The sequence below is a fragment of the Gopherus evgoodei genome, chromosome 19 (assembly GCF_007399415.2).
Source record: "Gopherus evgoodei ecotype Sinaloan lineage chromosome 19, rGopEvg1_v1.p, whole genome shotgun sequence".
Lineage (NCBI taxonomy): Eukaryota > Metazoa > Chordata > Testudines > Testudinidae > Gopherus > Gopherus evgoodei.
Genome location: NC_044340.1, coordinates 6,056,909 through 6,071,284, shown reverse-complemented (window position 1 = coordinate 6,071,284; position 14,376 = coordinate 6,056,909). Strand labels below are relative to the sequence as shown.

The 14,376-nt window shown below is 55.7% G+C and overlaps 1 protein-coding gene across 2 annotated transcripts; it reads right to left on the bottom strand.

The window, feature by feature from the left end:
• Positions 1 to 420: 420 nt before the first annotated feature.
• On the bottom strand, positions 421 to 13,842 carry TIRAP (TIR domain containing adaptor protein). Of its 2 annotated transcripts, XR_003997223.1 has the most exons (6): positions 13,350 to 13,842; positions 6,364 to 6,566; positions 5,062 to 5,112; positions 2,399 to 3,001; positions 1,511 to 2,002; positions 421 to 525 (listed from the first exon to the last, which is right to left on the bottom strand). XR_003997223.1 is itself a non-coding variant. In XM_030538404.1 (5 exons), the coding sequence occupies exons 3-5, from the start codon at positions 5,066 to 5,068 to the stop codon at positions 1,959 to 1,961; spliced, it is 654 nt and encodes a 217-aa protein (XP_030394264.1). In that variant the 5' UTR covers positions 5,069 to 5,112; positions 6,364 to 6,566; positions 13,350 to 13,842; the 3' UTR covers positions 977 to 1,958. The 2 variants fall into 2 exon arrangements, 1 of the variants encoding a protein (XP_030394264.1); XM_030538404.1 differs by lacking the exon at positions 421 to 525 and having other exon boundaries at positions 977 to 2,002.
• Between the last annotated feature and the right edge of the window lie 534 nt (positions 13,843 to 14,376).

Sequence of the window (14,376 nt, the reverse complement as noted above, 5' to 3'; positions counted from 1 at the left end):
CTGAAACAACTTCTGTACCCCATCCCCCTGCCCTGAGCCCCCTCTCACACTCCAACCCCCTGCCCAAGGCTCAGCTTGGAGCTCCCTTCCACACTCCAAAGCCCTCACCCCCACCCTCCAGTCCAAAGCCTGCACTCCCGCACCCCAACCCCCTGCCCCAGCCCAGTGAAAGTGAGTGAGGGTGGGAGAAAGCGAGTGACGAGGGTGGGGGGGCTCGAGTGAGCAGGGCCCAGAGAAGGGGCGTGGCAAAGGTATTTGGGTTTGTGCAATTAGACAGTTGTCAACCCTATACTTGGACTTTCCAACTATTGCTGAACACCTTCCACTTCCAATGACTATGGAGGTGCCAGTCCCATGTCTATAATTAAGGCTCAGCTGTGCACTTGAAACAGAGGTTTAACCTCTTCGAGATGTGTGAAAAAAAATACTGCATGGCCTCAAAATTACAGCACTTTAGGAGTTGAGAATGAATTTTCAAGAAAATCTGTTAATTATGTTAGGAGTCAGGTTTTTTAAAAATGGGTTCTGTAAAAAAAAACAAACAAAAAAACAAGTAAGCATCCAGTGCCAGAGTCATTTGTTCTCTGGATCTTAACAGAGTAACATGGACTCTTCAGACTTTCCTAGCCTACAACTCAGCCAGCAAAAATACCAGGAACATGCTATGAGGTGTGATTCTGCATCTATGCTAGGAAAATGGTCAAGTTGATGTTGGGGTTAGTTAGCTAAACTAAGCCTAAACTCAAAACTCAACCACTTTTCCTATACAAGACAAAGCCTGAGACTGAACAATCCCCAACTCCTCTCCCTAGGCAGAGACCTTCCTGGTCTGAGCGAGGGGGTGTGCGTGGAGGAGGGGCAGGTGGAAAGCAGAGAGGAAGAACGACTTAGAACCAGTTCAGTGACCTGTGAGCTTAGGCCCTTTCACCAGCATTAAATCCACCCATTAAAAAAAAAAAAAAAGCGTGAGAGAAGATTGGATAAAAATAACACTTTTCTGCATTCATTTGTACACACGTTTAAATCACAATTGTAAAAATCAAAACTAAAACTGACGTTACACTTGCTCCTCTTCATAGGAGTGTCACAGCTCCAAAAGGGGAAACCTCATGTCAGTTTATACTCCTTGACAGAGGCACTGAGTCCCCCCCTCCCCCGCCACCTCCGGGGGTGCTCCACTGTCCTGCCACAAGGCTCTGCCCTTGCTCCACCTCTTCCTGCCCTGTTCCACACCTCCCTGAGGCCCCAGCCGCCTGCTGCTCTCCACCCTCCCCCAAACGCCTCCCCCAACTGATCGGTGGCTGCCACCCAAACAGCTGTGGAGTATATATAACGGAGTCGGTGCCTATGCTCCCTGGGGCTTGGAGGAATTTAACTTAGGTATTGCAAGAGCTCTAAACTGGCTTTTGGAAGGTCATTAGAGATTTTGCGGCCTATCAGCTTCCTGAAAGTAAGAAACCTAAACTAGACTCCCTACTCCCCAAATGAGAAGTGGGTAAACTCCATTTACCTGTGTTTACCCTCGACTAATTGGAGTCACCAACACTCAAGCTCCAGGTTCCAGCCAAGTCCCCTGCACTGTACCGTACAACGTGGAACATGCTTCTTTCAACTCTTTAGCACTAGAAGCCACACATAAGCCTCACTCTCCATTGGTGTTAGATATTTTGCTTGTCCTCTCAGCAGTGCCTGGTATTAATGTTCATGGTGTGGAGCAGCCTGACGCGAGAGAAATGCTTCCGTTTGGAAGCCCTCGTGAGAGTTGGTTCCCATTTGTAATTCTACAGGTGCTTTGTGCATCGGGGAACTTGGCCATAGGCCACCTGGAATCTGCTCTCCACTGAGATCAAATGAGGCAGCTCCAGAGACTTTGGAAACCACAATGTGGATTCTCCTTCCATTTCCCGTCGGCCGGGATCTGCTTTCTCAAGGTGCACCCTTCCCCTGCAGGACTCCAGTCACTCTATCCTGCTCATGGTGCTTCGACAGAGCTCCTGCAGGTCTGAGAGACACAGAAAAGAAACCAGGGTCACTATAAGGGATATCAGCTGGACTGATGTTCCAGTGCCGTCACACTGTAACATATTTGTACTTCTCCTCCTAGAGAGAAAGAGATCCTACACTGTACCCCACTCCAATGGGATACAGAGGCCCCAGCCCCTTCTCTTTAGATCTTCCCTTGCAGTTTCAGAGGGACACAGTATTCTCTACTTCCCATCCCAGAAGGTTGTACAGGGTGGGCCATCAGATAGCTGCTGTGTTCCACCTCGTGGCTGGTGAGTCACTCCTGGAGCCCAGAAGGTGCAATGGAAATGCAGGGTGGTTGTTTAGCAGAGTGAAGAGCAAACACCCTATACGGGCCCATTATAGAGCCAACTGCCCCCGACGGTTTACTTACAGCGCAGGATCGTGTCCTTAATCTGCCTGAAGCCATTCTCCTTGCGCGTCATATCAATGTAATAGAGGCACTTCAGCTCCCGGGGGTAGTCTCTCCGGTCAATGCCCTTCAGCACGGGGATGGTGCGCCCATTGGCCATCGGCGCCTCTGCCAACGCCTGATGCATCTGGTACCTGCACCAGGGATCCTCGAGGAAGCTAGGGGTTATTAGCAGGACCCAGCAGTGGCTGCTCTGGACAGCGTCGCAGAGCTCTGTGGTGATAGCACTCCCCGGCATAGCATCCCGCAGCTGCAGGAAACAGCGGATGCCCTCAGTCTGGCTCTCCAGATAGGAGACCATCTCCTCGACAAACTCAAAGTCCCCGTTGCTGTGGCAGATGCACACGTCATAGCTCTTGGCCCAGCGGGCGCTCCCTGAGCTGCTGATGCTCACCTGGGAGGCAGGAGACAGTTGTCCTAGGCTGGCCGCTGAACTGCTGGTGGAAGAGCTGGCGGTTGTCACTGAGGAGGAGGAAGAGGAGGAGCGTGACTGTTTGGTGTTCAAGCTGCTTCCTGCGGAGCTGGAGTTTTGCTTGGGTTTCTGCAGGAGCCGCCTGACCCAGCCTGTGGCGTTTAAGAGATCAGAGTCAGATTCACTGAAGGCTGAAATGTCTCCTGGGCATATTCACAGCCCTTCCCCATGCCCCACAAGGAGCATCTCCGGACATCGAACCTCCTGCTTTCTTATCATGGGGCCATCTGGGAGCTCGTCGCAGAGACCAAGTGTCAGCCCTGCCCCAGGACCTGGGCAGACAGGTGTCTCTAGAGAGAGGCCTTTCCGTACAGCTCCAGGCATGGAAGGGCACAGGGAGATTAGGATCTGAGTGACTGGGCTGTAATCAAAAGCCAATTAAAAAAAATCCTGGCTTTCAAGGAGGTGTTAAGTGGAGCCACTGGGCGTTGGGTTTAAAATACCCAGACTCTCTGGAGCCTCAGGATAGGGTCCTAGTTTGGATCATTCTGTTCTTCTTCCTGCAGAGGGAGATCCAAGCTCCAGGTAGTTTACTGCATATGGGACCCCGGTGAGCTGTAAGTACTAAGCACAGCACAGACTAATGTTTGCACGGGTGCCCTTGGACCCAGCTTCCCCCTCCACTCATGGCTCTGTGGGATGGCAGCTGCTCCACCCTGCCCCAGATGGGGCAGCCTTTCCAAGGCTACGAGAGCTAGCAAAATAACAGGGGATGAATTGTGAAATCTGGCTCCTTACCACTTACTTCAGCTCTCATCACCCCAAATCCTGGCTGCTCTAAATTAGGAGTTAGGTCAGGTTTACATGGGAACTGCCAAACTGGATTAGACCTGAGGTCTCCAGCAGTGGCCAACAACAGATGCTTTAGGAGAAGATTTAAGAATCCTGCAGTGCCCTCCACTCTTATAGTTAGAGATCAGCTCAAGCCCTGAAGCAGGAAGTTTAATATGTCAGAAACTGAGACATGGATGGTCACAACTAGTGGTCAGTGTGATGGCGGGTCCTGCCAGGAACTGGAGCCAGGGGTCAGAGCCAGAATCAGGAGTCCAGAGCAGGATCGGAGCAAGGCAGGAGCAGGGCTGGGAACCAGGGCGGACCTGGAGCAGGCTGAGGCCTGTGGAGTCTGTCCTCGCTGTCGGGCAGCGGAGAGTTCCAAGCTATGAAGCGAGCTGGGCAGACAGAGCTGCCGTGTCTCCTTGAGCGGTTTATATACCTGCCCTGAGAGTCACCAGACCAGCTCCTGGATTGGCTGGAGCCTCACACAGGAGTGACTCATTCACATGCTTGGTTTAGCCAGGCTCTAGTTCAGGAATGACTCATCATCTCACAATTTGTCATCATGTATTGTGGTAAGTGAGGATCCTCTAACAGTGCCTGACTGAGCTAAGAGAAAGGCTATTGTTCTGGACCAGGACAGGTGCTGAGAGGAAGGGCTGCAGATGGGGTGGAAGATTTGGGGTTTTGTTCTGACCCTACCTCCAGGAGGTGGGACTCTCCTGACTCACCTGGAGGGTTAGGTCACCTGGGTGATCTAAATGCACTTTCTAAGGTAAATGATCCCATCTTTTCTCCTAGGGAAAATTCTCATGGCCTTGATCATTCTTGCTGCCCTTCTTGGAACTCCCATCGCTAACTCCCATCATCCTCCTAGAGGCAGGATGGCCGTACTGCTCACAGTAATCCAGAGAGGACCACACAGTTGATTTACATCGGTCACTATTGATAGGTTTCGGTATTCTCCGTCCCATTCCTTGTGCAGCCCACCATCTTATTTGCTAGGTTTGGGGGGCGGATTGGACTGCAGCTGCATATTGAGCTGAGATCTCCATTGAGGCTGTCCACAGCAATGGCCAAGTCCCTGCCCTGAGCCGATACGGTTCATTTAGAATCTTACAAGGTGTGCAAGAGTTGAAGTGGATGAGGCGGGGGGCGGAGGGGGGATTAGTGGTTCGCTTATGTCCCTTCTCAGCTATGAGAGCAAAGCACTTTACAGAGCTGGGTATATTATCCCTAATCCATAGAATGGAGAACCGCACCAGAGTAAAACCAACTCTCCCAGGCTCATAGCAAGTCAGGGACAGACACTCTGCCTCCTGTTCCCAGCCCCTCGCTCAATCAGATCATGCTGTCAACATCCTGCTGGTTTACTCACCAGCCATATCGGGGTAGCAGTCAGATGAGAAGTGCCCACATGAATCTTGACCTGTAACAGAGAGAGGCAGGGGAGTGACAACGGGTCAGCAGCCGTTCTGCTTCCTTTCATGCTGGTATTAAATTCAGCATATTCTGTATTTGTAGGCCCATAGCACTTAGGAGTCAGTCAAAGACCAGGACCCATTGGGTACAATTCCAGAATAAAAAGATCGTGCTTGCTTCTTTACCACTGCACCCCATGTCATAAACAGAGTGTTAAGAGTTAATGTCTCTTCTGCCTGTAAAGGGTTACAAGCAGGAAACTGGACACCTGACCAGAACACCAATCAGAAGACAAGATACTTTTAAATTCGGGTGGAGGGAAGTTTGGGTGTGAGTTCTTTGTTCTTCTCTCGGAGGGTCTGAGAGAGAGCAGACATTACTACAGGCTCTCTAAGTTTCTTTTCAAATAGAAAGTAAAAACCAGGCGGTTTAGGCTTTTTAATTGTTTTACACTATTTGCATTTGTGGATCTGGCTGGTTAACTTTTATATGTGTAGTTGCTGGGAATATTTTGATTTGTATTGGTACTGGGGGGAAGGTCTCTTTCTGGTGTCTGTAAGCTATAAGACCCTGTAATGTTTACATCTTGAAGTTACAGAGATAATTCTTTACTTTTTCCTTTCTTTTATTAAAAGATTTCTTTTTAGAGAACCTGATTGATTGTTTTTTCTCTGTTTCCCTTGTTTTATCCCAGGGGATTGGGATAACTCACCAGGACGGGTGGGGAGACGGGAGGGGGAGAGATAAAATCTCTCTCTGTTTTCCTTGAATCTGTTTGCCTCTTTGTGGAAGGGAAGGGAGATGCTTCTCTGTATGGTGATTTAGAGGTTAGATCAGTATCTCAGGATAGCCCAGGGAGTGAAATTCTGAGAGGGGGAAAGGTGGGGGGAATGGTTTATTTCTCCTTGTTTTAAGAACCCAAGGGATCTGGGTTCTTGGGGTCCCCAGGGAAGGTTGGGGAGGTCAGAGTGCCCCAAAACACTCTATTTTTGGGTGGTGGCAGCCTGTCAGATCTAAGCTGGTAATTAAGCTTAGGGAAGTTCATGCTAGTATCTCATTCCTGGACTCTAAGGTTCAGATTTGAGAAAGAATGCTATGACACCCCAACTCCTGGGGGAAGAACAATCAGTGTATTCCACGTGCAGACTCCATTAGCGAGAGCTGCGTAAGAGATCACTCATTGCCATGGGTGTCTGGTCTGGGGTAGACAGGGCACGTCAGTCTCCCAGGCCATCTCGCCTGCATTAAATCTACTTACTTAAAAGCTATCCTGGCCACCGACAGATATCACACCCTTCCATCACGAATCACCCAGGGTGTTGCTAAGGATATTGGCTGTAGCATGGCAGGGGGACAGCTGCTCCATAAGAGCCAGCACCAGACTGGATACTTCGAGTTCCCTTGTGTTGCAACAGCAGGAGCTGGAGTGTGGTTGGATCCTTATTGTTGAATATGCAGTTTCTTTAAAATAAAGAAATGAGAACAAAGGCCGTTTATTGCTGACGCTCAAGCGTTGCTTAGACAAGCACAATGTTTCGATGACCTCAGCATCTGGAAACACACTCAAAGGTGTCAAGACCCTTCCACCCAAATAGGAATCCTTGGGAGCATGAGCAGAGCACCCTCTTTGCAGAGTGGACACTTGGTCCTCTGGGCTTACGTCCACCCTCCCGGGATGCAAACAGGCAGGCTCCGGCCTCGTAACAACTGTTCCGTCCCGCCCAGGAGCACAACTCAAACAGTGGGGTGGTCCCACCTATGTGCGGGATTCTGCAGCCTGGTTTGTCTATTGGGCTCATGGCTCAGCCTCCCCCTGGCTCCAGGTGTCCCTCAGGCACAGGGGAGGCAGACAGGCTCTGTTTCAGCGCAGTCTTTGTGGTGCTCTCTGTGGCATCTTCATTGCCCAAATCCCTGAACTGCCAAGAGTACTCCTGGGGGAAATCTGCACCGCTGCACATGTGCAGAATTTATCTCCCCTGCAGATTTCATTGCTTCCCCACAGATAAATGACTTTCTGACAGAGAAGCAAAGGGAAGCCACAAAAGCAGTCATGCGACCCTCCCAAGCAGTATGTTTCGGGTGCCCAGGGCAGCTGGCAGAGAAGTAAATCACTGTAGGGCAGGAGGAAAGACTAGGAAAGACCTGGGTGGTGGCTCCTACCCTGTGCCAAGCTCAGTTGCTAGTCCTGGCTGGGCTGGGGAGGATGAGACTTCCTCTTCCCCTGCACACAGGGCCGGTGCAAGGAAGTTTCACACCCTAGGCGAAACTTCCACCTTGCGCCCCCTCCCAGTCCTGCAGCAGCTCCCTGCCCCCCACCCCGCCCTGAAGTGTGCTGCCCATCCCCGTGGCAGCTCCCCACCCCCTGGCCTGAGGACCCCTGCGGTACCTCCCCACCCCAGCTCACCTCTGCTCCGTGTCCTCTCCAAGCAGGACTGCGCAGTGGAACCCCTGGGCTGGTGGCTGCCGGCAGCGGCGTGCTGACCCAGGGGACCTCCCTGGGTTGCCAACGGGGCGCCAGGGCAGCCCAGAGGATTCCGGGGGCCTGGGGTCTTCGGCGGCAGGAGGCCCCCGCTTTGGCGGTAATTCGGCGGCGGGGTGCCCTTCCGCTCCAGGACCCACCGCCGAAGTGCCCCGGAGACCCGCCACGGGGCCCCCCCACGCCAAATTGCCGCCGAAGCAGGACCAGCTGCCGAAGTGCAGCCGGGTCTTCAGCGGTAATTCTCTGGTGGAGGGCCCTCGCCGCGGGTCTGCGGAGCACTTCGGTGACTGGTCCCAGAGTGGAAGGGCCCCCCACCGCCGAATTACTGCCGAAGACCGGGCTGCATGTCGGCAGCAGGTCCCGCTTCAGCGGTAATTCACCGGCGGGGGTCCTTCCGCCCTGGAGCAGAAGGACCCCCCACCAGCGAGGACCAGGAGCAGAAGAAGCTACAGGGGCCCGGGTCCCACGAGAGTTTTCCGGGGCTCCCGGAGCGAGTGAAGGACCCCGCTCCAGGGGCCTCAAAAAACTCTCGTGGGGGCCCCTGCGGGGCCTGGGGCAAATTGCCCCTCTTGTCCCCCTCTCTGGGCGGCCCTGCTGGTGCGATGACCCAGAGGAAGCCCTGGGCTGCAGGCTGCCGCGGTGGCGCCCTGACCCGGGGGACCCCCTGGGCTGCCGGCTGCCGCGGCGGCGCCCTGACCCGGGGAACCCCCTGGGCTGCCGGCTGCCGCGGCGGCGCGCCGACCCAGAGGAAGCCCTGGGCTGCCGGCTGCCGCGGCGGCGCCATGACACGGGGGACACCCTGGGCTGCCGGCTGCCGCGGCGGCGCCCTGACCCGGGGGACCCCCTGGGCTGCCGGCTGCCGCGGCGGCGCCCTGACCCGGGGGACCCCCTGGGCTGCCGGCTGCCGCGGCGGCGCCCTGACATGGGGGACACCCTGGGCTGCCGGCTGCCGCGGGCAGCTCAGGCTCTCTCTCTGTCCCAGCAGCAGCGGCTGCTCAACCATTTAAAAAAACATTTGGAGGCGCTTTTTGGCGCCCCCAAATCTCAGCACCCTAGGCAACCGCCTAGTTCGCCTAAATGGTTGCACCGGCCCTGCCTGCACAGCATCCAGGGCTGGGTCAGACCCACCCCCAGTTTTCTCCCTCAGCTACAGGAGTCTCTGGAAAGTTCTCTCCTCCCATTGCACCTCAGCTGCACGGAGAGGGATCCCTGTACTGAGAACTGCTCCCTCATCCCCCCCCCAACCCCTGTGCATCCAGGCCTCCACCCACTCAGACCCTCCCCGGCTGAGCCCCACTCCCCCTGCACCTGGACCACCCCAACAAGCCATCCACACCTGGATCCCCACCTTACTGAGCTCCCGCCAGCTGCACCTGGATCCCTGCCCCACTCCTACAGCATCTGGACCCCCACACTGAGCCTCCACACCAACCCCCCTGCTGAGCTCCAACCACCTTCACCTGGACTCCCCTGCAAAGTCCAATTACTGTTGCACCCAGAACCCCTCAATAAGCCCCTGTGCATCCAGATCCCCCCTACACCCAGATCCCCCACTGAGCTGCCTGTACCCAGATTGCCCCATACAGAATCCTCTCAACCCACACCTGGATCCCCTCACATTAAGCCCCTTCACACTTGGATACTGCCTTGCTGAGGCTGCCTGCCCACAACTGGTGCACCTGGCACGGATGGGCAGAGAAGGGCAACACAAATGATTAGAGGTACGGAACAGTTTGCAGCTGAGGAAAGATTAAAAAGACTGTGTTCAGCTTAGAAAAGAGACGACTAAGGGGGTATAATAGGAGCCTACAAAATCATGACTGGTGTGGAGAAAGTGAATAGGGAAAAGTTATTTATCCCTTCATATAAACACACAAACTAGGGGCCACGGAATGAAATTAATAGGCAGCAGGTTTAAAACAAACACAAAAGTACTTTTTCATCCAATGCACAGTCAACCTGCGGGACTCGTTGCAGGGGATGTTGCAAAGGCCAAAAGTATAACTGGGTTCAAAAGAGAATTAGCTACGTTCCTGGATTAGCCAGGATGGTCAGGGACGCGACTCCACGCTTTGGGTATGCCTAAACATCTGTCTGTCAGAAGCTGGGACTGGACAACAGGGGATGGATCACTGGATGATTGCCCTGTTCTGTTCATTCCCTCTGACGCATCTGGCACTGGCCACTGTCAGAAGACTGGATACTGGGTTAGACCCAGTATGGCCATTCTTATGTTCTTAAATACACACACTATATTTCCAGGAACACAGTACAATTATTTCTGGAAAGCTGATCTCAGGGTCTCCCTCCTTGGTTATAACAAAATGTAACTAAGAACACAAATTAATGGATTCAGCAATTCCTCTCCCACTCTCTCTAGCAAAGACGATCTTAACACAAGATGAGAGGGATAGAGAATGGGGGAGTCCCTGCTATTTTAATATTTTAATTTTGCTGTGTGCATGATTTCCTAGGTTAAAAAAAAAAACAGCTGTGTGTAATTATTCATTCATCTAGGGGTAGCCCCAAGAGCACCAGCCACTCTATGTTCAGCACCATGCAAATGTGTAACAAAAAGACGTCCCTGCCCAGAAGACCTTACAGTCTAAGTATGACAAGAGATGATGGATGCAACAAACAGATGGAGAAAGCAAAGGGGCAGTGAGACCATATACTATGAGTGGTATCCTCGCATATGATTTGCATCCTTTTGGGGTTGGTTGTTTCAGAATCTTGTCTGAAAATAATGACACCGCTGAGGCTGGGGAGGTTGGGGCCATAAATCGGATTTTTTAAAATGATATATTTTTGCCAAATTGTAATTTGTGCCCCCCCCAAATTAAATGCTTCAAATAGGGTAAGAATTCCCCCATGCTCACCTTTTCCCTCCCCCAACCAACACGCCCAGGACCCTACAATGACAAAGTAACGGATACAGTCTGAGCAATAATGAGCCAGTGTGTAGCTCAAGAGCCCACAACTCTACAACAACTGCCGTCTGCCATCTTAGTGCTCATGAGCGACCCTCCAACAGCAGAGGAGTGAGCACTGTCTCAACCCTCATGTTATTCTAACGAGCCAATGCTTAGTAATAACTAAATGCACAAGTGACCTTACAAAAATGAAGCAGCATGTGCAGCCATAATCTGCTATGCACAGCAGCAAAGGACCTCTGTGCTCTGGGAAGGGAGTTATATACTTAAATTAGCACCAGCGCATCTCATCTTCTTTGCATCTGTCCCTTAGAGTGGGGGCTACTTGGAGCAGGGGCTCTTTACGTTTGTCTCCTAAAAGGCTGAGCATAGGGTGACCAGATGTCCTGATTTTATAGGGACAGTCCTGATATTTGGGGCTTTTTCTTATATTGGCTCCTATTACCCCCCAACCCCCCGTCCTGATTTTTCACACTTGCTGTCTGGTCACCCTAGCTGAGCACGTTGTTGGGCCTTGCCTCATAATTCCTATTAACAGTCATGTGATGGGAGATTTGGTAGGGGAAGCTGCATAGAGACCTCTCATGGGCACAGCTCAGGCTCCACAAGTCGAGAAGGGGCTAGGCCAGAGGGGTGGCAAGGCTCAATGGTATTGTCTTCATTCAGCCAGGCGGAGATTCCCCATCATAAGTCAGTGCAAAGAGCACAGTGTTACGTGGTGTCCCCCTCTGTTCAGCCACCCCTGGCCTGGGGCAGCTCCTGGCAGTGATTACAGGTGAGGCCAGCTGTTGGGAGATGGGAGCTGTGCAGAGCCACTGGCCTTCTGTGAAATGGTCCTGCCTTCATGAAAGCCCTATAGCTCTAGGAACATCCCTGAGCTTGGAGGCCCCATTCCATGGGGGCAGGGTGCAAGTCCAGGGCCCCCCACCCAGGCCCACCAGCTGATCCTGAGAAAGTGGGTCGTGATGGAGCCATCATGCCAGGCCAGCAGGGTTGCAGCACTTTTTAAACTCCTCTAGCCCTTTCCAAGGAAAGCCTCCAACTAGTGACCTGGATATGGGGCTATCCTTGTCGGTCTGCAGAGACCCTGAAATGAGAGCTCAGAGTGGAAGGGGCTCTTCCATTAATCTCACTGCCTGATAACCCTGAAACCTAGCAACGTCATGTAAGTGGCAACATTAACTGTTTCACTGTAACAGAAATATCCAGCAGCTTGGGGATAGCGGCAGTGTTCCTTCTAATTTTTTAGACCCATATGCGGAATGAATTTTGTTATGTGCACGAATATGGAGGCGACGTGTGACACATCACCTTCATATTGGTGCACATAAAATTCATGTGGCGGGGGTGGAGCCGAGGGGTTCAGAGTGTGGGAGGGGGCTCAGGGCTGGGACAGAGGGCTGGGGGGGATGAGGGCTCTGGCTGGGGGTGCAGGCTCCAGGGTGGGGCAGAGGGTTGGAGGGTTGGAGGTTTGGAGTTTGCAGGCTCTGGGGTTGGGCCAGGGATGAGGGAGTTGGGTTGCAGGAGGGGGCTCACGGCTGGGGCAGAGGGTTGGGGTGCAGGGGGTGTGGGCTCTGGGGTGGGGCCAGGAGTTTGTGGTGCAGGCTGCCCAGGGGCTGCAGTGGGGAGTGATGACTCCCCACAGCCCTCTCTTGCTGCAACAGCTTGGGACCTGGGAAGGCATCTCTCCCCAGCCGCGGCAGCTCCTGCAGGCCTGGGCCAGGCCGAGGGAGGTGCTCCCCTGACCACAGCCGCTCCCCACTGGGGCATGGCATCGCTTCCTCGGCCGCAGTAGATCCACGCTGGGGCTAGGGCGCCTCTGCCCCGGCTGCAGCGCTGAGCCCCTGCATAGAGCTTAATAGGCAGGTATGTAGCCATGCAGCTTAGAGGGAACGTAAGACAGCAGGTGGAGTTTTGTAGAGCCCCCCTAGGCTTTTTTCCTACATCCTACGGATTTCCCTCCGCACAAAACGGACTGACAGCCATCCTCTCGCAAAACTCTGGGTCTGCACCCCCTCGGGTTGCCAACCCTTGGTTTCGCTGGGAGTCTCCAGAATCAAGCTCTATGGCCCAGAGGCTACTGAAGCCAGACCGAGATATTTCAGGCTGCTAAAAGTCTGGTGGTGCAGCGGGGCTCAGGCAGGCTCCCTGCCTGGCCTGGCGCTGCTCCCCAGAAGCGGTTGGCATGTCCTTGCATCCCTTGGACAGGGACAGGGGGTCTCCACGTGCTACCCCCACCCCGAGCTTGGACAGGGACAGGGGGTCTCCACGTGCTACCCCCACCCCGAGCTTGGACAGGGACAGGGGATCTCCACGTGCTACCCCCACCCCGAGCACTGACTCCGCAGCTCCCAGTGGCCGGGAATTGTGGCCAAAGGGAGCTGCCGGGGGCTGTGCCTGCATTTCTGGCCCCACTCCAGAACCGCGCCCCCAGCAGGAGCCCAATCCCCTGCGCCAGTGCGGTGAAAAAGTGAGAGTAGGGGAGGAATGAGGGGGCGAGGCCGGGGTGGTGGGTTTTGTGCAGCAGTTGACACCGCTACCCACACCAGCTGCCCTCTGCAGCCTGCCAGCCGGGCGCGCACAGAAAAGGGATCTGAGAAAAAATGTGAACCAACCCGGCTGCCAGGCACATCCGTCCAGCCTGCCTCCCTCCGGCTGCAGCTTCCTGCCTCGGCTGGGGTGGCCCGGCCCCTGGGAGCTGCCCTGCCCCTGCCCCTGCCCGCTCACTTGGCGGCAGGAGCAGCTGCCGGCCGGCCGGCGCCGTGCGCCTAGGCTGCCCCGGGGCCCCTGGCCCAGCGCTGGCGGGGAGGCGACAGGTGGCTACTCACTCACCCTGCGCTGCGGCTCCGGGGGTCCCCCCGTGCGCGCCTCCCCGCCGGGTCACCGGCTCCGTGACCCGTCCGCTTCGGGCTTGCCGGGGCCCGCCGCTCCGCTCCGGCGACGGGCTGGGGAAGTCGGCGGCTGCTCCCCGCCCCTGCAAGGAAACAGCAGGCGGCCAGGGCTGGGTGGAGCCCCAGGGCGGGGCTCCCGAGCTTCGCACGTGGGCTCCGCTCCCAGGTTCGCTGGGGGGGACACCGATTTCCCCGGGGCTCCCCAGGCGTGCGGGGGCGGGGAGCGATTTCTCCGGGGGTCCCCAGGCGCGTGGGGGGGGCGATTTCCTCGGGGGGTCCCGAGGTTCGCTGGGGGGGACACCGATTTCCCCGGGGATCCCCAGGCGTGCGGGGGCGGGGAGCGATTTCTCCGGGGGTCCCCAGGTGCGTGGGGGGGCGATTTCCTCGGGGGGTCCCCAGGTGCGTGGGGGGGCCGATTTCCCCGGGGATCCCCAGGCGCGTGGGGGGGGCCGATTTCCCCGGGGGGTCCCCAGGCGCGTGGGGGGGGCCGATTTCCCCGGGGGGTCCCCAGGTGCGTGGGGGGGGGGCGATTTCCCCGGGGGGGGTCCCCAGGCGCCCGGGGGGGCCGATTCCCCTGGGGGGGTCCCCAGGCTCTCTGGGGGGGCGATTCCCCCGGGGGGGTCCCCAGGCTCGCTGGGGGGGGGGCAGGTGCTGCCGACGCGGCTTGCACAACCCGGGGGGGGGGGGCGGCCGGGCTCTGAACACGGCTCGCCAAGAGCAAGGGAGAGACCCACCCCCGCTCCGGTGCCTCTCCGCAAGCGGCCCTTCTCCCGCGCTGTCCTGCCCCCAGCACGGCTGGGAAGGGAGCCCCGTTCTGCGCTGCTGTCAGCTGCCTGCCGCACAGCAGGGACGTTGGCTCTCTCCCTCCCTGTCCCTTGTGATCAGATCAGAGCTACGCACCCCCCGCCCGCTCCGCTCAAACAGCCCCACATCCCTCTGCTCCTCCCTGGACGGGCTGGTGTCTCCTG